This window comes from Chinchilla lanigera, unplaced genomic scaffold (assembly GCF_000276665.1).
Source record: "Chinchilla lanigera isolate Chin_1 unplaced genomic scaffold, ChiLan1.0 scaffold00005, whole genome shotgun sequence".
Lineage (NCBI taxonomy): Eukaryota > Metazoa > Chordata > Mammalia > Rodentia > Chinchillidae > Chinchilla > Chinchilla lanigera.
Window position 1 is genome coordinate 19586926 of NW_004955406.1, and position 26244 is coordinate 19613169.

The 26244-nt window shown below is 34.5% G+C and overlaps 1 protein-coding gene across 2 annotated transcripts in view; it reads right to left on the bottom strand.

Annotated features, from left to right (window-relative positions):
* Acbd6 (acyl-CoA binding domain containing 6) overlaps positions 1–26244 on the bottom strand; it is a 177168-nt gene that overhangs the window by 105286 nt on the left and 45638 nt on the right. For both annotated transcript variants that reach the window (XM_013521346.1, XM_005374985.2), the window contains exon 4: positions 3513–3595. In XM_013521346.1, the coding sequence (XP_013376800.1) occupies positions 3513–3595 (83 nt within the window). The remainder of the gene's footprint in view (positions 1–3512; positions 3596–26244) is intronic.

Here is a 26244-nt window from a genome sequence, read left to right on the forward strand (position 1 = left end):
TTACTAGGGGAACAGATATAATATAAGATAAACAAATGTATATGAAATTATAAGTTTGGCTTATAATGGTCAGCTACAGAGTTGGATGAGGAAGCATGCAGAGGGTGTCTGCACGCTGGAGACTGAAGAGCCCAGCCCCGGGCCTGGAGCTCACTGCAGTGTCCATGTAAGCCTGTATCAAAAGGCTGATGGGTCTGCGACGGAATGTTGAAGAATCTATGATGAAGGCTGGAGAGCCAACACCAAAAGGCTGAAGAGTCCCAGATGGAAGCCCAACAGTCTGCACCAGAAGCCAGGAGACAACCAAGCTAAAGGGGAAGACTGGAGTTCCTCTGAAGAACCAGCAGCCGGTCCTTTTTTAAATTCTTTTTTTTATGCAGTCTACCCGCTCTGGGGAGGAGGTAGGGGTCGTCCTCTACACCCACATCCTCTGTATGCCTGCCTCTTGCACAGGGTCAGGATGAATGTAAAGTAAGCACCCTGGACCCTTTTTGAGTTATATAGTTAACCTTTTAAACTTTTCAAATTAACACAATAAACAACATCCCAGAAGGGTAAATGCAGGTCCTTTTTACCCAAGATGCAGAACTGTTGAGTCACTTAGCCAAACCTCTAGACTCCCCAAGTTGACACAATGTATCAACCATAACAAATAAAAAAAAAAAGAAAATTAAGCTTAGTGTTCTTTTTTAAAAAGAAAGGCAAGAAACTATCAAAAAAGAAATAGCCTATAACTTTTTTGATTGCTTAGGGAAAGAGGTGAGGACTGTCTATCACTGGAAAACCAAACAAGCAACCTCTTTTGTGGCAGCCTTGAGGCTAATTTTACTTAAGCTATAGTCACTTAACTATTAGTTGCTTGAAGAAAGCAGCCATGGATACCACCCAAGTCAGGGGACTTATTTGACACCTACTAAGTTCTGAGACCTTCTTCAGATAGTGAGAATACAGAAATGAGTAAAACATAATCCTATCACTAATTAAAAGCTTAGTGGGAAGGATAAGCTTTTTAAAAATTATAATTCATTATGGAATAATGTGATAAACGGTGTAGCAGAAATGTAATCAAAAGATTATAGGAGAAGGGAGGGGCCGAGATATAGCTCAGCCGCACAAGGGCCTGCCTGGCAAGTGCAGGGTCCTGAGTTAGATTCCTGGTACCAAAAAAAAGAAAAGAAAAGTGGGAGAGACTTAGAAGGGGAGGGGAATGGAAGGAAAGGTTATAGCAGGATGGATATGATCAAAATACATACAGTGAAGCCCAATTTTTATGAAATTAAAATGCTAATATGAGGGGAAAAAAAAGACTACAGGAAAACAGAAGACATGACTACCCCCTTTCCTATTGCCTAGAAAAATGACTTTTCAGGTTTCCTGACTCAATTTGAACATTTGCTTGGTAGGGTTATGGTTCTAAGATGCCATATTTTAGAAGATACTAAACACAGAATATACTTGCCAGCAACCCAAATATTTAACATAGCAAGGATTGAGGATTTTGAAAATGCCTTTTAAACTATGATTTCTTAGGGTTCTCAGGTCTATCACAGGAATGGGGTGGCAAATGTACTCCAGGCCAGTAGGAACCCCAAATAATACCTTTATTTTCCCAAATATCTATTAGTTTCCCCTATTTCATCCCCATAAAACATGTAATCTAAGTAAAATGGTGTGAATGCTATGCACATAAGATCAAAACAGGTCCCTGAGCATTAACTGCATGGACAACAACTAGAAACTATGAATGATTCAAACTTTTGATTTATATAAGTACTAATAACTTTCCTTTTATAATACCACCTGGGAGTGCATAACAGGATGTCTTTATGTGGGATACTGTTAACAAATTCTTTTTTTTGTTTTTTGCTTCGTTTGTTTTGAGACAGGGTCTCACTATGTACTGCAGGCTGGCCTCAAACTCACAGTGATCCTACCTCAGCCTCCCAAGTGCTGGGATTATAGGCTTGCATCACCATATGTGGCTAACAAATTCTTTTCTGTAAGAGCAAGGCATGAATTTTTGGTACAATTCCCTCTTCATTCTAAAAAAGGTATTTTCAATTAATTTATGTCAAGTCAATTTTCACCTTGAAATACTTCATGTAAATTAATAAATAAAGCAGCATTCAGATAACTCAAGAAGGATAAAACCACTAAAGATCCGCATTTAGTTTGTAGAGTAACAGTCTTAAAAGAATGTGTCACATGACTCCTTCATTAAAGTAGCATAAAATCCTTTTTCTGGTTTATACACACAGTGCTAAGAAAAAAAGATTATTAGAAAAAGAGATTATTGAAGAAATTCTGTATATAGCACAAAAAATAAAGCTTTGTTAAATAATATATCTTTAATTTTTTAAAATTGTAATTAAAATAATAAAATATAACAAAGTTTACAACCTTAACCATCTGTAAGTATACAGTTCAATTATATGAAGTACATTTATGCTGTGCAACCAATCTCCAGAACTCTTTCACCTTGAAAAACTAAAACTGCTTGATTAAAAAACTTCCTACTTCCCTTTCTCCTAGCAAAGAATATTCTACTTTTCAGTTTTATGAATTTTAATGGTTTAAATACCTCATTTAAGTGTTACTATACGCTATTTGTCTTTTTGTGACTGGCTTATTTTACTTAGCACAATGTCCTCAAGGTTTATATTGTAGCATGTGTCAAAACTTCCTGAAGGTTGAATAATATTGTACTTTATATATACATATCCTATTTTATCGATTCACCCATCAAAGAAATTTTGGTTGCTTCCTACTTTTGACTACAGCAATTAGTGCTACAATGAACACAGGCATGCAAATTCATATTTGAGATCCTGATGTCACTTCTCTTGGATACAGACCCAGAAGTTGAATTGCTGGATCAGATGGTAGTTCTACTTTTTATCTTTTGAGGAACATCAACACTGTTTTCCATAGTGACTGCACCTTTTGACACTTTGCACCTTTTGGCTTTTAATTAAGAAGCAATTAAATTTAAATGACTTTCTGTTTTCTTTTCTTATTTTTCAATATGAGGGATTAAATTGAGGGCAACCCACATGGTAAGCAAGTACTGAATCACTGAGCTACATTCCAAGCCCCAAACTTAGATGACTTTCAATTAGGGGACATAAATTATTAAAATCTTTAAAAGAAGTAGTGGTATTTGGTGAAAAGTTAACAACAAAAATTCATAGCTTTAGATTGACACACAAAACTTTGCTCTATCAACTACTTCTATGTGGGAAAGGCTCTGATTCTGACCCTGATAAAAAGTGATAAGAGATTATATTTTCACTTGTTCAGACACTTTGACACTGGTTCAGATATTCATTGATTTTATAGATTATACACCTACAAAATTCTTTCCTGTCATTTATCATTTTACTAAAGATAACATCAAATCAGTTTCATATTAACAAAAGTGTGCCACAAACTGAAGATTCTAAAATTTTAAAAAACACATATAGTTTTACATATGTACATTCCTATTACCAAAGATCAGAAAAAAAAATTACCTGATAGTTTCTTCATGATACAGAGAACTAACAACTGGTCCACCAAAACCACTTTTTGCTTCTTTTCCTTTCTTCTCTGATGTCTGTTGAGAGAAAAAAAAGATGGAAGAAAGTCATATAGATTAAAGCAATCAATATATTCAAGTCATGTGTATGTATATGTGCCAGTTATAAAATATTACTTATAAAACATTTTATAATAAAACTTATACTCTCAACCATTCCTTCAAACCCTAGTAACAATTTTAAAATGGTACCAGAAAGATAACAAGACTCTTAAGTTGTCACAGAAGCAGAATGGATACCCACCAGTAATCTAAGGTCATTCCAGTACCATCTTTTGGAGCCACCTAAAAGCAATTCCCCTAGGGGACTGTGAGATGATATTCAATGTGGAAAATATGGATGTCTGTGTGAAACATGAAAATGAAATACAAAATATAAATATTGGACATGAGTGTGATCAGAAAGTCACATCTAGATTTATAAAGTTAAAGTTGCCAAGTAAAAAATAAATTAAACTATATAAAATTTCAAATTCAATCAGAGAGAAAAGAAAATATTTTTAGGTAGAAAGGAGAAAGGAGAGAAGGCAGAAGAGAGAGAAGAAAGGAACTTTAGACCTAAAATAAAAGAAAATCTGAAATTTAGGGGAAGCAGAGAATGAAGAGGGGAACTGGAAGTAAAAATGATTAAGATGCAGTATGTATATGTACCAATTACCCAAAATGAATGTATATATTATGTACCACAAATATATTTTAAGAAATAAAGAAGAAAAGAGAAAAAAGAGGCAAACTGGTGGAAATGTTATCTAAAATCAAGGATTCAATAGGCCCTGCCCTTTAATCCCAAAAAACACAAGAGTATGATTTAGAAATAAGATTCTCTGTATGGTTCCTTGAAAATAGCTATAAATACTTTAGTTAATAATTACTTTTTATAGAAATAAATTCTAATTTTGCTGTTATATATTTAAGGATTTTATAGTTATGCTTCATTTGTGTTTTTCATATTCACTATATTTGAATAAGAAGTGTTAATGGTTTTTAATGTTGAAATCATGTGTTAATTTTTGTACTTGAATTTGAACTTTTTGACATTAAATATGTGATGCTTCTAAAAAAAAAGAAATAAGCTTCTCCTAAAACATGTAATGTGGAAGCAATAAATTTGGATGTTATTGTCTGAAACTACAACCTCTGCAAAAGCCCACATTTCTGAGATAATGAGTTTTTTGGCTAGGATACGCTGCAAAAGTAAAAACTCTGAACATAAATATTACCTTAGAATAAAAATTAAATTATTTTATTGCTTTACTGCAAAAAGACTAGCTTTACTTCAAAAATTAAGGCAACCCTCACACACATTTTCTCCTATGCTTTTAAAATTTTTAAATTTTTATTAGTACATTTGTAGTACATAATGATTACATTCACCATGGGGAGCTGATACACACACATAACACATCTTAATTTTCTTTATATCCCCCTCCTTTCTTTCCATCTCTTGTTCCCCTTCCCTTTTGCAAAAGATCCACCTCCCTATTTATCATTATCTGTTGTTTCTTTACTTTATGTATACTTGGGTTTCTCATATAAGAGGAACCACATGATATTTGTGTATTTGATTTGTTTCACTTAACATTATTATCTCAAGGTGCATCCATTTTCCTACAAATGACTCAAATTTATAATTCTTTATGGCAGAGTAGTAGTGCACCGTCTTACTTTCCTCTCATTGATGAGACAAAATACCTGATGCCCAGAGTTAAAAGGAGGAAAGGTTTATTTCTGCTCACAGTTTGTAGAGGCTCACAGTTTGTAGAGTGCATAACTGGCTGGCTCCAAGGCAGGGTTGCACGTGGCAGAGGTGCAACATTCATGGTGGCATTAGATAGTAAAAGTAACAAGAGACCTTAACAGCATCTTTCTGCCCCATTTATATTTTATCTAGACTTCTGGGATTAGGGAGATACCAAACCAATCAGTGGATTGATTTAGCAATCACACACCCTTAATCCCAGCACCACACACTCTAGATTCAACCACCTCTGAAAAAACCTAAGACTGCATAAGGCTTTGGGGAACGGGGGAAACATCTAGGCACAAATCATAACATCCCCCGTGTATATACACCAGTTTCTTTCCCCATTCATCTGTTGATGGACATATAGGCCATTTCCAAGATTTAGCTATTATGAGTCATGCTGATTATAAACACAGATATGAATATATCATGGTAATATGTTTTTAACTCTTTTAAGGAAGACACCTAGAAGTGGAGTCAAATGGAATTTCTGGTTTAGTTTTCTGAGGAATCTCCATGCTAATTTCCACAGTGGTTACACTAGTTTGCATTCCTACCAACAATGTAGAATTATTCCTTTTTCCCCAGAGCCCTGACGGCATTTGTCATTTGTCAATTTCTTAAAAATACTGTTTTTTTGGTATGTGGACCACTGTACTGAAAAAAAAAATTAGAGCACATTCTATCAGTTATTAACACTACTGAGAGAACTAAAGTGTCAAGAAATAGAAATTTTTGAGAAGAATCAAAAAATTCAGTTATCAATTTTTGACAGCTACAAAACCATAAAGAACTACACATAGCCTTTTTTCTGGAGTAAGATGTAATTTAGTATTGTTTTAATTTACACCTCTTTAATGGCCAGAGATGCTGAATATTTTTTCATATATTTATTTGCCATTTGTACTTCTTCTGAGAAATATTTATTCATTTTAATTGCTCTTTATTTATTTATTTATTTATTTTTGAGACAGGGTCTTGCTATGTAGTTGAGGCTGTTTTTGAACTCACTATGTAGCCCAGGCTGGCCTCAAATTCATGTAATCTTCCTGTCTCAGCCTCTAGAGTGCTGGGATTATAGGTATGTGCCATCATACCCAACTCTGCTCATTTTTTGATTGAACCTTTCATTTAGAGGAGTCTGACTTTTTTGAGTTCTTTATATATGTTAGATATTATCCCTCTGTCCAAAGTGTAGCTGGCAAAATTTTTTCCCCATTTGGTAGGTTGCCTTTTTACTCTGTTGGTTGTTTCCTTGTTGTGCAGAAACTTTTCAATTTGATATGATCCCATTTGTTGGCTCTTATGCAACTGGGATTCTGTTCAGAAAGTCCTTTCCTATGCTTACATCTTCAAGACTTTTACCTAATTTTATGTTTCAGCAGATTAAGTGTTTCTATTATAACATTTAGATCTTTGATCCATTTTGATTTTGGTTTACTATATGGTGAGATATATACGTCTAGATTCAATCTTCTGCATGTGGAAAGGCAGGTTTTCTACAATTTTCTAAAGAGGTTATCTTTCCTCCAGCATGTTTTTGGCCCTTTTGTCAAAGCTCAGATGGCTGACGGTGCCTAGGGTTGTTTCTGCATCCTCTATTCTTTCCCATGTACTTTAAAGAAAGGCATGTGGGGCTGGGGATTTAGCTCAGCGGCAAAGCGCCTGCCTGGCAAGCGCAAGGTCATGAGTTCAGTTCCCGGTACCGGAGAAAAACCAAAAAAAAAAAAAAAAAAAAAAACAAATAAAGAAAGGCATTTGTTTTATTGCTGTTGCTTTTTTAAAAAGTAGTTTGTTTTGATATGTGAACCACTGTATTGAAAAACAAATCAGAGAATATTCCATCAGTTATTAACACTATTGAGAGAACTGAAGTTTCAAGAAATAGAAATTTTTGAGAAGAGGAATCAATTCATTTACCAATTTATGTGAGGTGACTGTGATAACCACTACACTACGGAAACCTACAGTTATCAATTTATGACAGTTACAAAACCATAAAGAACAAACATGATTAAATAACAAAGTATATGAAGTACACTAGTGTAATGCTAGCAAACAAGTAGCAGTAGAGAATAAATGATGCAAAGAACTCTGATATAGAGAATGATTTTCTTTATACTAAGAAATGTGTAACCAAAGTCAGAACCTATTTCACTTCATATAGTCAATGCTTTATATGCTTTATTGGTAGGCAAAAGTTGAAACATATCTGATGTTCAAGAGATGCTTATAAAATGAATAAAACTGAAAATGAGAAAATTGAGAACTAAAGAAAAGAGAAATAGAGATAGAAGCAAGTATACAGTAGTAAGCATAGCTTCTTTAAAAAGAACTCACTCATAGAAGGTAATATAAAAGAAAGTCCACATGGCCTTGGGTATGGCAATTATTTAGATAAAATATCAAACCACGATTGGTTAAAAAAAAAGTTGGTTAACTGGTCTTTATTAAAGTTTTAAAATTTTCTCTGTGAAAGACATTGTTCACACAACGAAATCATAGGCAACAGACTGAAAGCAAATCTTTGCAAAATCCACATCTAATAAATGACAGTATCTAAACCATTCAAAGAATTCTGAAAATTCAACAATAAGAAAATAAAATACCCATTAAAAATGAGTAAAAGAGCTGAATAGACACCTTACCAATGAAGATATATACATAGAAAATAAGTAAATAAAAAGATGCTAAAAGAACTTGGAAATCATCACTCAGTTGGGAAATGCAAACTAAAACAACAGTGAGGAACAACTATATGTCTGTTAGAAGAAATCCTTCAGCAGACAATGGATAAACAAATGGTACATACATAAGATAAATTGTTACTCAACAATAAAAAGTAATTGGCTATTCTAGATTAAGAAAAAAGAAATGAGAATCAACTAATATAGAGGCCAAGAAACAGTGACCACTTCTCACATTTACACGGTTGATTTAGAAGAGGGCAATCTTTCCCTGCACTCATGACTAACTACATGGGTCATGTTTCAGGAAAACTAAAAGAGAACATTATCTGTGTATATGTGAGAATACGCCTATATATGTGATATTCAATCACAGTACTTCTGTGCCTAAGAATAGACCTAGCTTGTCACTCATTATCTGTTTAGATTTAGCTGAGACAGCAATCCCTCTGAAAAGCCCTGCTGGGCCTCCAAGCCTGAGCCAGGTGCCCCTCCCTAGGGTCCCAGAGCACCTTCAGCAGCCCTCACAAGAGTAATTATCACACTGCAGTACGGGTTCCTGGCTACTCTCTCCAGTGCCAGTTCCTCTAAGCTCCATGAGGACAGGATGGTCATCATTTTTATCACTGCAGCCCCTGGCTTCAGCTGGGCCATGGCACATCACAGCTATTTAATAACTAGCTCTTGATTGAACAGGGATAGATTCTATAATCTGTATCTCTCCAAGCAAGTCATCCATTTTTATACTACTTCAGTGCTGTGTTCTCAGCTTTAAGCATCAAAGGTGTTTAATAAAGGTTCAATGAATGAATAACAGATTATTAGGAAGCAGCTACTATTGTGGGAAAAGGTCAATATTAGGATTAAGGAGATTTGGGTTCAAATCCTGAAGCTGCCACTTAATGGCCATGTACCCTTGGGGGACTGCTTTTCTGAGCCTGAGTTTCTTCATCTGCACAGCACATGATACCAGGTTAAAGGTGTGCCCTGCAGTGCCCAACACAAGTTCTTACGATTATATCAGCATTCTTTACAGTTCAAGGAGCAAGGAACTGAGGGTGGACCTCAAATTTCTGATGCCTCTAAGACCAGTATTTGACTTTCATTTCGGTCATGTTGTTGTTGTTAAAGACCAGAGGGATGATTTCCAAATTCTTTACATGTGAGAGCTGAAACCAAAAGTTCACTTATCTTTTAAAAAAAATTTAAAAATGAAGAGACAGTAAGCCTTTCATAGTCCCCCGTACACTCAGCACTTCTGGTATTCTCCATTCCTTGGTGTAGGTCTAAATTTTTATCTAATTTTCCTTTCATCTGAAAAAAAAGTTCCTTTCACATTTACTGTACCGCAAGTCAACAGGAAAGAATTCTCTGCTTTTGTTGGTCTGAAAAAAAGCTGGCTTTTAGCTTGCTCTCACTTTTTTTTATATTGACATGAGACCTAAAATTTATAACTTTAAAGTGTATAAATGGATGGCATTTAATATATTCACAATGTTGTGCGACCACCACCTCTATCTACATAGTTCCAAAACATATTTATCATCCCAAAAGAAACTTCTAACCATAAAACGGTCACTTTCTATATCTTCCCTTAAATGTTTTCTGTTTTTTTTCTCTGGGAATTATCATTCTGGATACTTCATAATATGTGTTCTTTTATGTCTGGCTTCTCTCACCATGTATTAAAGGTTTATCCATATCACATCATATCAGTTTTTCATTCCTTTTCATTGTTGAGTAATTCTTCAGCACACATACCAGTACCACATCTTATTTATCTATTCATCAGTTGATGGATATTTGGACTGTTTGCACTTTTTTTGGGGGGGGGTACTGGGGATCAAACTGAGGACCTTGCGCTTGCCAGGCAGGCGCTTGTGCCACTGAGCCATATCCCTGGCCCTGTTTGCACTTTTTGACTATTTTGACTATTGTAAACAGTGATGCTATGAATTTCTGTACTGTATATAGGTATTTAAGTAGATGTTTTCAATTCTTTAGGGTATACACACCTAGTGGTGGAATTGCTGGGGCATATGGTAATTCTATTTTTGACTTTCTGAGGAATGATAAATCTTTTCACAGTAGCTGCACCATATTAAATGCCTATCAGTAACATAAGATGGTTTCAATTTCTCCATATTCCCACTAACACTTGTTATTATCTTTTTTATTATGGTCATTCTATGAGGTAAATTCCATTCTATGGGAGCTTTTCCACTTCTGAAAAAAAATAAAGGCACTTGTATTTTGTAAGAGATGGACTGCATTGGATCCATAAATTGATTTGGAGAGTACTAAGTACTGTCATTTTGACAAATTAAATCTTCCAATCCATGAACACAATATTTATTTCCTTTTCTTTAGGTCTTCTTTACTTTTAACAATATAGTTTTCATTATAGAATCTTTTTCCTCATTAGTTAAAATTATTCCTAAATATTTTATTCTTTTGGACACTACTGCAAATTAAACTGTTTCCATTTCTGAAGTGTTCATTGCTGGTGTATAGGAACACAGTGTTTTTTGCATGTTGTACCTTGCAGCTTTGCTGAGTTAGTTATTAACTCTAGTGGTTTCTCTGTGAATTCCTTGGATTTTCTATACATTGCTACACGTAGGATCTTGTCTGTGAACAGAGATAGTTTTTACTGTTGCCATTCCTACTTTCATCCTATTTATTTTTCTTATTTAATTGTTGTGTGTAGAATTTACAGTACAATGTTGAATGATGGTGGTGGCCCCTCTATTTTATTGCTGATCTTAAGGGAAAAGGTTTTAATCTTTTACCACAAGCCATGAAAAAAAAAAAAAAATCATCTCTCTGGGTTTTTCATAAATGCCTATTATCATGTTAAGTAAACTTCATCATCATCTTTGAAAGCCCATCCTAACCGGGTATTGAATTATAGACTGACAGTCTCTTCCTTCTGATGTCAACCTATTGACTTCAGACTTCTAGAAAGAAATCTGGTATAGTTCTACCTTTGTTGTTCTGTATCATGATTTTTTAAAATCTGGATTCTCTTAATTTTACTCTTTCTCACTGGCTTTCAAAAGTTGGATGATGGTGTGCCTTTGTATGGTTTTATCATGCTTCTTCTGCTTGGGGTTGATCACGGGGTTTTGGCAGTAATTCTCAACAACGATAATTGTTGTTGTAATTCTCAACCCTCACTCCTACATTAGGATATACGGCAATACCTGAGATAATTTTTGGTTGTCACAACTAATTGATGCCACGGGCATCTAGTGAATAGGAATCAAAGTTGCTGCTAAGTGTCTAATAATGCACAGGACAGCCCCAATACTGAATTTTCCCAGCCTACAATATCAGTGGTTAAATGTTGAAAAAACAGCAAATGTCTAGCATTTTAGCTATTATTTAAAATTTTTTTCTGTCTTCTTTCATTTAAAAAAAATTTTTTTTCTGGGATTCTGATTATATTAATGTTACACTGCTTGATATTTTCTATAGCTGATTTGATTTTCTTCATTTATTGTTCAGTCTTTTTATGCTCTGTGCTTCAGTTTGATTGGTTTCACCTGCTACATCTTCATGTTCACTGATTTCATTGTATGCAAGGTCTAAAACATTGTTAATGCTATACAGTATACTTGTTACTTCGCATAAGTATATTTTTCTGTCTCTAGAATTTCCACTTCAATTTTTCTGTATCTTCCATTTCTGCTCATTTTATTGTTTTCTAGAATATATGGGGTGTAATTAAAAAGTACAATGAATATTTTTTTAAAAGTTATTACATTAAAAAGACATATTTCCATTAATCTCTATTAATCTATTTTCTCCTTGAAAATCTACCCATTTCAAACATGCTTATTCCATAATTCTTGCCACTTTTATTTTAAAAAAAAAATAATTTTATCAGTACATTTTAGATATACATACTGATAATATTCATCAGAGGGAATTTGTGCCTGTATATGACATATCTTAATTCTTTTTTTCCCATTTCCCTCCCCTCCTTCTTGCCACTTTCTAAAGCAATTCTGGAAGTCCTCCTTTGTGAGTATCTTTAGTTGCACTGTTGCAGCTGTCTCAGTGTCTTGACTTGATTGAAGATGTTTACCTCCCACAGTCATTTTGACTTCGGGTAAAAGCCAGAAATTGCACAGTGCCAGATTCAGGGCACAAGGTAGATGAGGATGTACCATAATGTAGTTGAGTCTGCCTTTCTATTAGATGCCATGTGGCAGCAGCATTCGCCCTATTTTTGATCACACATTGTAAAGATATAAAGGAAGACTTTCAGAAATTCTTCAGAAAGTGGTAAGAATGATGTGATAAGTGAATTTGAAATGAAGGAGCATATTTTGAAGGAGATTAATAGCAATGTGTCTTTTACTATGTTTTTTATATTTAAACACTCACAATATATTTTGATCTATTTGTATAAAACACATTTGTAATAAGTGTTTTCACGTCTTTGTTATTCTGGTATGTTAAACTTTGACAGGTTTTTCTCCCGGGTCATATTCTCCTGCTCCCCCCACCCACCCCGCTGCTTAAAAGACTTCTACTCTAACCTACACATTTTAAATTTTACACTCTTATTTACTGGCTTTTGTTGCATTCCTTTCAATTATATTGTGCAAGTTAAGTTACTTGGTACTAATTTCATTCTTTTGAGGCTCATTTTTAAGCTTTGTTAAGGTAGGAGAAGAGTAACCCTTAATGTAGGGTTTAATTTAGCCCCATTAATGAAGTAAAATTTTTCTGCGGTCTCTACTGTATGTTCTATATCAGGTTTTATTTGTACTTTGATAACAAACAAACAACTCTCAGGCCTACATCAGTTATAGGATTGTCTGACCTAATAATGCTTTGTTGTATTTATTTCCTTTGTCTGTTAGTCTCCTTTCGTACATGTATAGACTAGTATTCAGCCAAAGGGATCAAGGTGCAGATCTCTGGAACTCTAGGCAGGAATGTCCTCTCTAGGATTTGATCCTGCAAATAATAATTCAAATTAGGGAGACTGTCAGGCAATTTTGATTTCTCCTGTCTGCACTACACCTTGGAAATTGATTCTAGGCAATAAACTTAGGCACTGCAGGGCTTAGCTTGTTTGCATTCTTTCTCTTAAAATTTTATACTGCTTATAGTAACATATCTAAAAATTACTTTTTTGTCCAATAATTTCAGCCATCTATCTGGTTTTATTCTTGCTTTAAGCAAAGGAGTAAACCTTTACAACACTATCCCTATCACTCCACTATGCACAGGAGCAGAGGTCTCACAAACATTAATTGTACAGCCAGCAAAATATTGATTCAGTAATGTAATATACTTAACCATTAATTCATAGTTGTATATTTATTTTTACTTTTAAATTCAAAAAAGATATAATGATACATAAGATATAATAAGTACATGTTATGGTTTGTGTCTAGATGTCCCCCCTTAAGCCTCATGCAGTTATGGAGTGGGCTTCTAGAGTTTGGGATTATGGGTGTGAGTGCTACATCTACCCTGGGGCGGATAGTTTCCATACAGTGTAAGAGAGGGGAAAGAGTCTTGCTCTCTGCTGCTCCTCCCTTTTCGCTCTTGTTGCTTTCACTGTTTTCTGCTGCCATGGACTGTTGTCCTCTACCATGTGCCACCCTGCCTTGGAGCCAGCCAAGTATGGACTGAAATCTCCACAAACTGTGAACTAAGTAAACCTTTCCTTCCTTAATTTTGGGTGTCATCTTTAAGGAAAAAATTGACCCCATAATTTGATTATGGTGTATTTCAAATATAGGGTTTGTTCCTCTTTCTAAAGTAAATGCACAAATACATATGTTAGAATGGTATAACAACTTTTTTGGGGACAAAAAGATTCTATCTTAGGCACAAATAATATTTTAAAAATAATCTATTATCAGATGAAATTCAGAATAAAACTACCAAAAATGCATTAATTTTCCTTTCTATTGATTTCATCTACCAAAGTGGTAAACTCTTTTTGGCTATGTTACCTTCTTGATTTCCACTCTGATGAAATGCCTCTCACAAAGGTTTTAGAAGTTTATTTCATTTCTTTCTACTCAATCCATTAAGTTATTTTTATGTTCCATCAGCAGTTAAAGGAATAGACCCCAGCTTGGCAGCCAACAGGATAAAATTTGCCAATTCTTATACTTGCCTCAGGCTATATTATCTGAGACACCAAATTGCTTCTTTGCTCAAAGAGGAAAGATAAGTTGTTGGCTGAATCTTTATCACTTGATTCAGACTCTACCTTAGTTTCAGGATCAAGATTTAAAATCTTTATGAAATTTTCTTTTCTATCTGAAGAAAGTGACTATTTCAAAGATTATCAAGTAAACTACACAAAGAGGAGCTTTCTTGCTTTCATGTACTACCTTTTTCAGATTCTTTTTCTACTAGTTTGTTTAATTTGTTCCTAGGTCTAACATTAGGACTGTGTAAATTAACTTCTCTGTTTCACCCTCCTCATTTGTGAAAATAGGACTAGTACCTAGCTCATATGTTCATTTTCAAGATTTAAAAAAAAAATATGTAAGTAGAACAGTGTCCAGCACAAAGTGGACATTATATGAATTAACCAATACATGAATTATTAGGCAAAGCACAAGCATTTCTCCAAGCAATAGGGTAGCAATACAAATCCAAGATGTTTTAATGCAGAGACTTAAAATATTAAACCATGAGTCTTTGTCTAATACAGCAACTCTAAACTTTTCATTATTCTGATAAAATAAGAATAAACACTCAAGACAAACCAACCCAAACAACTTAATATATCTCTGTCACAAGAAAAAAATATGTAAGGGGTATTTTTCTTATGTTTAATATTATCCAATTTCACCTCACAACAATTCTTTATAGCTAGTATTATCACTGTATTTGATTTATCCTAAGCCAGATATCATTTATTATAAAGAGCACCATATTTTCTGTAATGAAAAAAGGGGAAACACACAATTAAATACATCATTAATATTAAGATACATCCAGGTTTCAAAAATGCTAAAAACTTAATAAATTCTGCCTTAGATTTGATGAAATATATATCCATTTTACAGATCAGAAACCTGAAGAGAAGTGAAGTACCCAATGCCACATAGTGACAGAACTGGGATTCAAACCAAGAATCTAGGGGCTGGGGATTTAGCTCAGTGGCACAGCGCCTGCCTGGCAAGCGCAAGGTCGTGAGTTCAATTCCCAGTACCGGAAAAACAACAACAACAACAACAACAAAAACCAACCAAAAAACCAAACCAAGAACCTCTGGTATACACAGCTTGTGGTTTTTCTCTTAAGATGTACAGTACTGTCTCTCCAAGCTTCTTTGGAAAACATTACTATGCACGGCCAATACGCTGAAGAAAATTTTTGCTGTTTCTTAAGTGTACATTTTTTACGGTATCTCAATTAGTTCAAAGAGAAAACTTGAGAGTTAAAATAAACATTTTAATTTTGATGTTAATTTATTATAAATTACATACAATATAATTAACAACCTAATGCTGTAGTTCTAAACCCTTAAAAACAATTTTTCTAATAATTCTTTAACATATTCAACTGTTTTTTTTCTTGAAACATGATCTTTCATTTCTACAGAAAAGAATGTTGATCTCATTTAATTGATTATATCATTAAGTACATTAAGAAATAAACTTTACTATGCTACTACTTTTAGTTGTTATTAATAGTAATATTTATAGAATTACTCAAAAAAGGTAAATTCCGTAAGTATGCTTTTAATCTTAATTTTAGAAATAGTGCTTAAGTTGGTAATGGGAAATTATTTTTGAATAAAAGGAAAATAAAATTAAAAATAAATGGAAAGAATGGAAATACTATGTACAAGTAGATATTTTCTCCACTGTTCAAATTTCAGGCTTTCCAAAGGCAATTTTGTTTATTTGGGTTTTTTTTTTTTTGTGTGTGTGTGTGTGTGTGTGTGTGTGTGTCAGTGTGCATTTTTTTTTTTTTGTGGTACTGGGAATTGAACTCAGGACCTCACACTTGCCAGGCAGGTGCTGTACCACTGAGCTAAATCCCCAGCCCTTAGCATATATATTACATGTATCTTCTAAGAAACAGATTTTTTTAAATATAAAAAACTGAAAAGCACTTTTGTTTTTAACCAAATGCTTGAATCTGCACTACAAAAGTGTATGAGACAATTTTTCCACAGAATAATACGACTTAATAGATAATCAGATCATGAGTACAAGCAGATAATAATCAGATATTTGAAGTTGGAGGTTTAGGGTTCTAGTTATACATATGTACTGAAAAATGTTCAACACCTATAGTAATTTGAAAATTCAACTTGAAACAATGAGCAATGGATTTTTAACTAACTTCATTAGGAAACCAAAATCACCTAAGCTGGTAAAACTGTAGTGCAATAGGCACTACCACTGATGTAGTATAAAATGACAAAATGCTTTTGGTTTTGTTTTGTTGAGTTTTTTTTTTGTTTGTTTTTCTCCAGTACTGGGAATCGAACTCACGACCTTGCACTTGCCAGGCAGGCGCTGGCTTTTGGAAAGTATACAGCTATCCTACCAAGATCCATAAAAATGTCAGCACACTATTCATTATTTTCACCCATAATACAACTTTTGAATATTATAAGGAAAAAAACCCCACACTCTTTTTAACTATAATAACTTTGGATGGCATTCAACCACAATCCTTTCTACTGCTCATCTTTACCTGAAATTCATGTTCTTGAATTTTTAAGATCAGGATAGGTTTTTACATCTATCTGTCCTTTCCTGTTTTCATTTTGACTCCTGAGATACTTTCAAGTAACTTGACTCTGGTACCCTCCCCACTTTTTTGATTCTTTTTTTTTTTTTCATTTTGTCAGTTTTCATCCTTGTCCTACTTGATTTTTATTAATTTCCAGCAGACTGCTCTCAGTGCTAGATTTTCTTTGTACAGGACAAAAGCTTTGGCTAGTCAGTTTTAGAAGCTTAAAATCTCAGGCAACTCTACAGAATCTTACAATGGACCTTTATACTCAGCCTAAATATGAGAAAGCTGGCTAAGCTTTACATGTTGGCTATTGTAGGTTTTTGTCATTCTCAGGACACTAAGGTTCCCCAATGCTTTCTTCTTACTTCCTCCTACAGAGACACTAATGTTACACAAATTTTAAAGTAGTTGGTGGTCATCACTGTAGGTGGTCTGTTCCCTTTTTCTCTGATCAACTAGATTTTTTACAGATATTACCCAAGAACTTTTGGTTATGCTATCCTGGTTATTCTGTTTAAGGAAGCATGTGGGACTATGCAAAAACTATGCTACAGCTATTATCATTTTCTCACCAACACTGCACAGATTTTTGACGGAATGTATCAAAAATGAGAATAAGAATACAGAGAGAACTAGATGAGTATTGCTAAACTAGGTGTTATTTCCAGCCCTTAGGTATGCTTCCATGCAATTATCTTAGTTAGATGCATGATTTCCTAAGAGAGGTCTAGAGAAAGAATAGTAAGGCAAGAAAAATTTAATGAACATGTAATTTGTGGCTTAATATGGTCTTTTGAATACTAGTGAATATCATCCCAACATTTTAATTGGTTCCCATACTGTGAATCCTAACTTCTCAAAGCAGAATTCTTCAAAACTCTCGAGTCTTAGATTCTCTTTACAGATACGAAGTATAGGCCCGTGTCTAGATTCCAACTAGATAGTTACTTGGATATAGAATAGAGCAACATAACACTGATCCACAAGTCATACTTCTTGGTTCGTACCCCAAATATGTTTGACATGATCCTGATACCAACAAAAGTAGAGACTCTTATAAGGCAGACTTGGGGCCAGGAGATAGCTCAGCAGCACAGTGTCTGCCTGGCAAGCGCAAGGTCCTTAGTTCAATTGCTGGTACCCAGCCCCCCACAAAAGAAGTAATTAAATAAACCAAACATACGAATTCATATTTAAGAACACAAGGAGTACTAATGTTATCAGAAAAATTCACCAATGGAAATCAGTATTACTTCATTGATAGATGACTTTTTAACTATAAAATTATAGCTTTATGACTGCGACTTTTAAAAATACCAACTTATTAACTCATCTGATATGAAAACTTATAGGCTGAAAACATTCAAAATATATGCAGAAATTAAAGTTATTTGCATTGTGATGTTAACTTTAGGCTTTTGCAGATATTCTTTATCAGATTAAAGAAATTCCCTCTGATTAATAGCTGCTAAGAATTTTTATGATGGATGTGTAATAAACCTTGTCAATTTTTTTCCCTTGGCCTAAATGATCACATTTTTTTCCTCCTTTTCTTCTGTTAATATTGCAAATTACCCTGTTTTCCAAAGTTAAACTGCCCTTATGTTTCTAGAATTAATTTTATTGCATCAAGGTTCTTCTACTTTCCAATTAACTGAAGAATAAAAAAAAACAAAAAACCACACAATGAATGTGACTAAATATTTTCAGCAAGAGTCCAAATAAATATTCTATAACATTACACTATAACAAAAGCTTATTCAATATTCAAATATTGAATAAAGGATCTTGGAAACTTAGAAACATCATTAAGACAGTACAAATAACAAACTTTTCCTATTGCTTTTATATATGTGGTGGGGGCGCCTAGGGGAGTACTAGGGATTAAACTGCACTGAGCAAAGTTTGGCTGGCTGAAAAATTCATTTGTGTAGAATACAATCATGCATCTACTCTCTTAAATACTGTGGTCATCACTGAAAGTTATATTAGCCAAAGTAGTTGGTATCAAGACATTTAATATTACCAGGGATTTAGGACAGGCTTCCATACAAAACAGATAAGAAGCAATGTAATACAAATCTGGGTAAATATTAAAATGTACACCATGGGTAATAAATGTTTCTGATTTATAGTAAAAGAAGGAAGAACTTAGTGTGGACTGGAGACTTCATAGAATAAACTAGAATTGGGACTTCCAGGAAGAGTAACAAGTAGCAAAAAATCAAACTCTCCAAGATTCAGAATCTAGATACTGGAAAATAACAACTTTGGGAAGAAAAAAGAAGGAGGGAAGTGGACTTCTGGGGTCCAACAAGGATCTGAAGGGAAAATTGGAGCCCACAGAGAAAGTGAGAAGACAGACCTTGAAACAAAAGGGGAAATGTGTACTTTCTTCCTGGCTCTTGGCTCATGATGTGAGAAAGGAAGAACTAAGTCTACAGAGGAACAGTGAAAGCAGGTGACTCCAGAGCCCTCCAGGGAGAAATGCACCAGTGCGATGGAACAGTGAGTGTTGTGCACTACAATAGCTAGCGAGTGATGCCAGTCCAAATGACTGACAGTAGACAGTGCTTGGCCGGATACTATTTTAAGCAGGGACCAACTGAACCTGGGACTCAGAGCAGCCATGGATTGGCTATATCTCAGGGCTTCCAGGGTTAAAAACCACAATGACTGGGTGAGGGACAACCACAGGAGACGTCCAAGGTCAGTGAGCCATGGCCAGCCTGGCAAGAGAGTGTTACAAGCTAAACAACTCCGGGCCTAACCCCAGAACTAGAGGCCAGAATCAGGCTGAACTTTGGTGAATTTAAAAGTACAGAACTGACTCACCACAGCAATCCTACTGCAGCCTTGCTAGGATTATCCAGCATGTATCTGGGCTCTGACTGCCTCCTTTGTCTACCAGTGAGAGCACAGTCACGTCCAGAATTGGACACTACTACAAAGTTATAGACACCAGAAGATAACCACAGACATAAAATCATAAAGAAAATTTTTTTCCCTTCACTTTTGATGTTTGTTTTTGCCGGGGGTTGGTCATTTTGTTTTGTTTTTTTTTGAGACAAGGTCTCAGTATGTAGTGCAGGCAGTCCTTGAAATGACTTACGAAGCCGAGACTGGCCTTGACCTCAGTGTGATCCTCCTGCCTCAGCTTTCTGTGTACTGGGATTACAGGAGTGTGCCACATGTGTGGGGGTTTTGTTTTTGTTTTGTACGAATGTGAACATTATTTCTAATTTTGTTTTGTTCTTATTTCTTCTTTTCCTTCTTTCTTTCCCTCCTGTCTTCTTCACTGAGGCTTGAGTAATATTCCTTTGTCCTTTAGCCCTGCTTCTAATTTCTTTCTCTTATTCTCTAATTTTCCCTCATCACTTGTAAATTTTTTCCCCTTAGGGTAAATCATTCTATTGAAGATATATTTACTGTATATAATTTTCTGATTTGTCTTAGATTTTGTTATAGAACTATAAATCTTCTACCTATAGTAAAAGGTAGCAAATGAATAGTTATCATGGTTTGTCATTTTCCAGTCTATGCTTGATGCTATTATTATTACTGATTGCACTAGTTTAGCCAGTGTGACATAATTGTTGTGATCAACAGATCTTCCTTATATGCCAATACCTAGATTGACTGGGGAGTCATAAAAAATACTATAGTCCAGAACCAAAGAACTGGGTGCTAGGTCAAACACGTTGCAATCTTTTTGTTTTGTTTTGTTTTGTTTTTTGTTTTTTTTTTTTTTGTTTTTCTCCGGTACCGGGGACCGAACTCACGACCTTGCACTTGCCAGGCAGGCGCTTTTGCCGCTGAGCTAAATCCCCAGCCCCACGTTGCAATCTTTTACCCCTAATAAAGTGAAGAGGCAGTGAGAACCTGGGAGAGGCTCAAAACCCAAACGCCAGCTATAACTAAAGACATCTCTGGAAAATAGTCATTTCCTAAAGGGTCTCAATACTAGTAACAAAGCTACCTACCATAAGTAATTTACAACCCTCAATGCAGAAAACAAACAATAACAACAAAAAAAATAGAAAATGAGAAAGCACAGAAGCAAGATGCAACCTATAACCCCCAACTCACTCAAGGCAAATCAAGGGGACACTAAGGTAAAAGAAATCAAAAGCCACCTGGCTGAATTTTATGAAACGGCAGCAGCGGAAGTAATGAAACATGAATAAGTCTCTTGACAAAACCAAAATGGGGATAATTAAAGAAATGAAAACCATAATGAAGGAAATGATTAGTGAACCTAGAGTAGATACAGATTAAAAAAAAAAAAAGAGCTTAGGAAAGACATGGAAACCATGAATGCCCAACATAGAATAGAAAAAGATTCCATAAAACAGACTCAAACAGAAGTAATAGCAGAAAACATTCCAAGCACGGGAAACGAATTTGACACTAGAAAAAGTGAAGCATATAGAACTCCAATTAGCCATAACTGGAAAAAGAACTACACCAAGGTATGTAGTACTCAAGATTCCAGAAATTCAACACAAGAACAGAATATTAAAAGCTGTTACAGAAAAAGAAACAAATCACCTATAAAGGAACAACCATCAGAATCACAGCCGACTTCTCAACACAAACCCTTAACTCAAGGAGGTCTCAGAATGAAGTATTTCAAGCCCTAAAAGAAAACAACTTCTAACCGAGATTGACAAACCTCACAAAACTATCTTTCAAAATTTGTGGAGAAATAAGATACTTCCATGACAAAGAACACTTGAAGAAATTCATAACTGACAAACCAGCACTCCGAAAGGTTCTGAAGGATATAGCAAATGACAATAAAGACAAGAATTCTAACAATCCCAATAGGATGAATCTACCAGGCAATGCAAGCAATTAAACAGAAGGGAAAGAAAGAGAAGCAACAGCAGGAAATTAATATGTTGACAAAAACAAGTCAATACCTATCAGTTATAACCATCAATGTAAATGGTCTCAATTACAATAAAAAAAAAAAAAACACACATTGACAGACTGGATGGAGAAACAAAATCCAACAATATGCAGCATAGAAGAAACACATTTAACTTGAAAAGAAGCTCACAGACTTGAAGTCAAAGATGTTTTCATGTGGAATTATTTTGAACTGTGTAAAGTCTTTAGAAAATTACATAGAGCTTAGGGGCTGGAAGGTCCTTGAGTAAGGGTTGTACATCTTAACTAACAGAACCAAATAAACACAGGTGAAGGAACAAACATATAAATGGTGTTGGGAAAACTGGTTTTCCACATGTCAAAAATTGAATCTAGACCTATGTCTTTCACCATGCACTAAACTAAAATTGAAATACAGCAAAGATGTAAATATTAAAACAGAAACACTTAATCTCCTGGAAGATAAAATAAGTAAAACTCTTAAAGATACAGGATTTTATGAACAAACTCCTGATTGCACAGAAAATATTACAAATAATCAACAACTGGAATCACATCAAATTAAAAAGCTTTTGCACAGCAAAGGAAACCACCAACAGAGTAAAGAAACAACCTACAGAATGGGAAAAAGTTTTTTACCAGCTATTCCTCAGGCAAAAGACTAACATCTAAAAATCAGATGCCTCACAATTTTAAAGACCAAATCCAAAAATGGGCATCTGAAGTGAACAGACGTTTCTCAGATGAAAAAGTACAAACAGCAAATAAATATATGAAAAATGCTCAAATCACCGGTCATTCAAGAAATGCAAATTAACACAGATTCCATCTCACTTCAGAAACAATGGCTATCATCAAGAAATCAATCTGCTATGGTTTGTGTCTGCATGTCCCCTCAAATCCACATGCAGTCATGGGGTGGGCTTCTAGGATTTGTGATTGATCCCTGATCCATTGCTGGGATTATGGGTGTGAGTGCTACACCTGCCCTGGAATGGGCAGTTTGCATACAATGTAAGGGAGGGAAAGAGGCTGCCTGTCGCCCATCCTCCCATTTTGTTCTTGTTGCTTTTCTGTTTTCTGCTGCTATGAATTGTTGCCCTCTGCCATGTGCCACTCTGCCTTGGAGCCAGCTGAGTATGGACTGAAACCTCCACAAACTGTGAGCTAAATAAACCTTTCCTTCCTTCATTTTGGGTGTCAGGCATTTTGTCCCAGCAACAAGAGAAAAATAACCGAGACACAACCAACTAACACATGTGAGGCCATGGGGAAAATAACTCGGTTTGTAAACAAAAGCATTTGGCAAAATTTTGCTTCCATTTGCAAATTCTGCATTGGATGACAAACATAACCACAGCTATCTACCCCACACAAACACAAATGCGGCCATTTTCCCCCAAACTGGAAAACAACTCAAGTTTGTAAACCAACGTACCACTGTATCTTCCCAAAAGCCTTAAAAGCATCATACCATAGTGATATATGCATATCCATATTTATAGCAGCATAATTCATAATGGTAAGTCTAGGAAATAGTTCATATGGCCATCAACAGATGAACAGAAACAGAAAATGCAGTATTTATATACAATGGAGTACTACTCTGCCATAAAGAAGGATAAACTTGAGTCATTTGTAAGAAAATGGATGCACCTCTGACCATAACCTGAAGTGAAAGAAATCAGACACACAGGTTTAAATATTACACAAGAGTTGCTTCTCTTGTGTGAGGAACCCAAAGGGTAAATGAGGAGCATAATGAAGGACAGGTATTGGGAAGGAGGGAGAACATGTTCAAATGGAAAGGGGAACAAACGAGTGGGGAAGGGAAAGGATGAAGAGAAAAGGGAAAAATGAAAGAGAAACATGGAAACAAAGCTTCTGGAAATGGGGAAGGAAAGAAGCGTTGAAAGGAAAGGAGGGGAACTGGGAGGGGTCAAGATACATCATGTACAGGTACAAATTCCCCGTGATAAATGTGATCAATATGGATAACAAATACACACTAAAAGAAAAAAGAAGATTAAAAAAAGAATAAACTACAACTGACCAGGGCTAAAACAGACAAAAAACATAGAAACAGTGAAGATGGCATTTTAGGAAAAGAGTCTAAGTTATTTATAAGTTTAGGAAACAGCATAAATATTTTTAAAAAGCATAGTAAATCCACCAGACTTGAGGAGAGATGAGCCCTATGAGAGGGCAGTCAAGTTTGCAGTATATAAAGAATGGATTCATAATCTTGGGGAGAGAAATATAGGTTAAGAAAACCTTGAAAGTAAGAATTAAAAGCAGATTTAAGTTAATAGTTCCTAAAAAGTATGATATAAACTAATTTTATTACTTTCCTCATAAACTTCGTTATACAGGAGACCATATATGCTAGTTATAAAGCTGTTCATATCTATACATAACACAATCATGCTTATATAATGTATCAAATTCTTAAACATATAGTTTAAAATCTTATTGGAATGCTTTATTTGAAGTTTTATTAGAACTTTAGGGCCTAGGGGCTGGGGATTTAGCTCAGCGGCAAAGCGCCTGCCTGGCAAGCGCAAGGTCGTGAGTTCGGTTCCTGGTACTGGAGAAAAACCAAAACCAAAAAAAAAAAAAGAACTTTAGGGCCTAAAAGAAGTAATGACATTTTTCAAGATGTTAGTACTATAAAGCACTAAAAATAAAAAAATTTAAAAAAATTTTTAAAAAAAGCACTAAAAATAATTCATATTATTATACAACGCTAGAATTATTCATAACATCAAGATACTGAAAACTGAAAAGTTCATTATGCAATCTGGTAGTCTAACATGCTTAAAATATTCAAGTTATTCAAGAGAAATAGCAAATACTTTAATAATTTGACTCTAGCCCACTTGACATCTCTAATTTTGAAACCATGGTAAATAAGTTAACTTTTTTTGCACTTTCTCCACAACTGCTATGCTATGCTATGCTATGCTATTCTTACTGTTCTATTTTCTAACCTTTCCCTATGCTTATAATTGTACACTTTATTAAAGGTATCCTTACATGTATTATAAATGTACAGTTTGTTAAAAGTATCCTTACATATGAATAGCAATTCATAAATATTAAATTCTAGCTTAGCTAAGGAGATTCAGCTCAAATCTACTAGGACTAACAGCTTGCAAAGAGCTAATGAATTTCCTTATGATAGGCAAAAGAGAAGACTGGTCCTTTGTGATCATTCTGTTTCCAATATAAATATTTGTTTATTAGGACTTAGGGTTCTCATTAGTAGCTGTCAGTATATTTTAGTAAGTGTTCTGACATTTTCATTTTAGTTTAAATATAACACACACACACCATACAAGGAGTTTGGTTTTCTATCTGCTAATACATGAGTAATGTCAAGAGGAGAAATTCAAGTTCATTTGTTATGTACCCCATAAGTTATTACAGAACCATTAAATTTTTTTCTAATTTCTATCAATGAAGGATGCTTACAGAGAAAGGACTGGTATACAATCTAATTGTATTTATATAGCACTATCAAATTTTACGAAGGGGGGGAACCTCAAGAAAACATTTTAAACTGGTAAAGGTTTAATTTACTATACAATGACTCAAAATATTAAGATCAAGTTGTCAGTGTGTTATTTATTCTAATTATATTTAGTTTTAAAGTGATAAACTAACAACCTAATACTGAAGTATAAGCATAGTATATTTGAAAGGGATACTCTGGGACTTTTATTTATGATTATATTTCTATAAATATATTCACTAGGTATTTACTATTTGTAGGTGGTTTGGCAGCATGTTCCTAATGCTTTTTCAATAAGAGTTTAACACATTCCCAATACTTGTTGGTTTTCTTAATCATTAAGAAATAAATGATTATTAAGTATGTTTAAATGTTATAAATTCTTTACTTTATTATTAAAATGATTATAAATTTTCATTAAAACTTAACTTGTTTACCTATACACAAAATGTCCATTAAATAGCCCATAGATGCCAAAAGTGTGAAAAATACTTCCTATTTGGACCAGAAAATTTTCTGCTTCTAAATGAATAGATTCATTTCTGTTTTCTAGTCGTTAAAATCAAGGTTATTTAGGTTGCACTGCTGAACGGTCAAAGTTTAAACACCAATGCAGAGACTACCTCTGATAACTTAGAACAGGGATCAGCACAAAAGTAATAACGAACCTCAAAGAATAGAAAGAAACTTGCCATCTATTTTATAGGTATTCTTTACTCTTGACCCCATCTAATTACGTGTGGTCTTAAGCTATTCATTTGTAAGTTGACTAAAGTAACGGGTAAATACTCCTTTGGGGCATACCATTTGTAATACTGATTTATTGGACTGCTACCTCCTATAGAGGTCTAACCCCATGTTTATAATTACACTGTCTAATGTGGAAACAGAATGATGTTTCACTCTTGCTTTATGAAATAGCATGGACATAAAATGGCATGGTTTAATTAAATAATTTGAGAATATGGGTTTTCTCTAGGTAGTTTGAAAATACTGTTTTTTAGTTATATTCTAACATACCAATAAGCATGATAGCTCTTGGTCTACAAATAACCTTGGAATCAATGCCATATTTCATTTT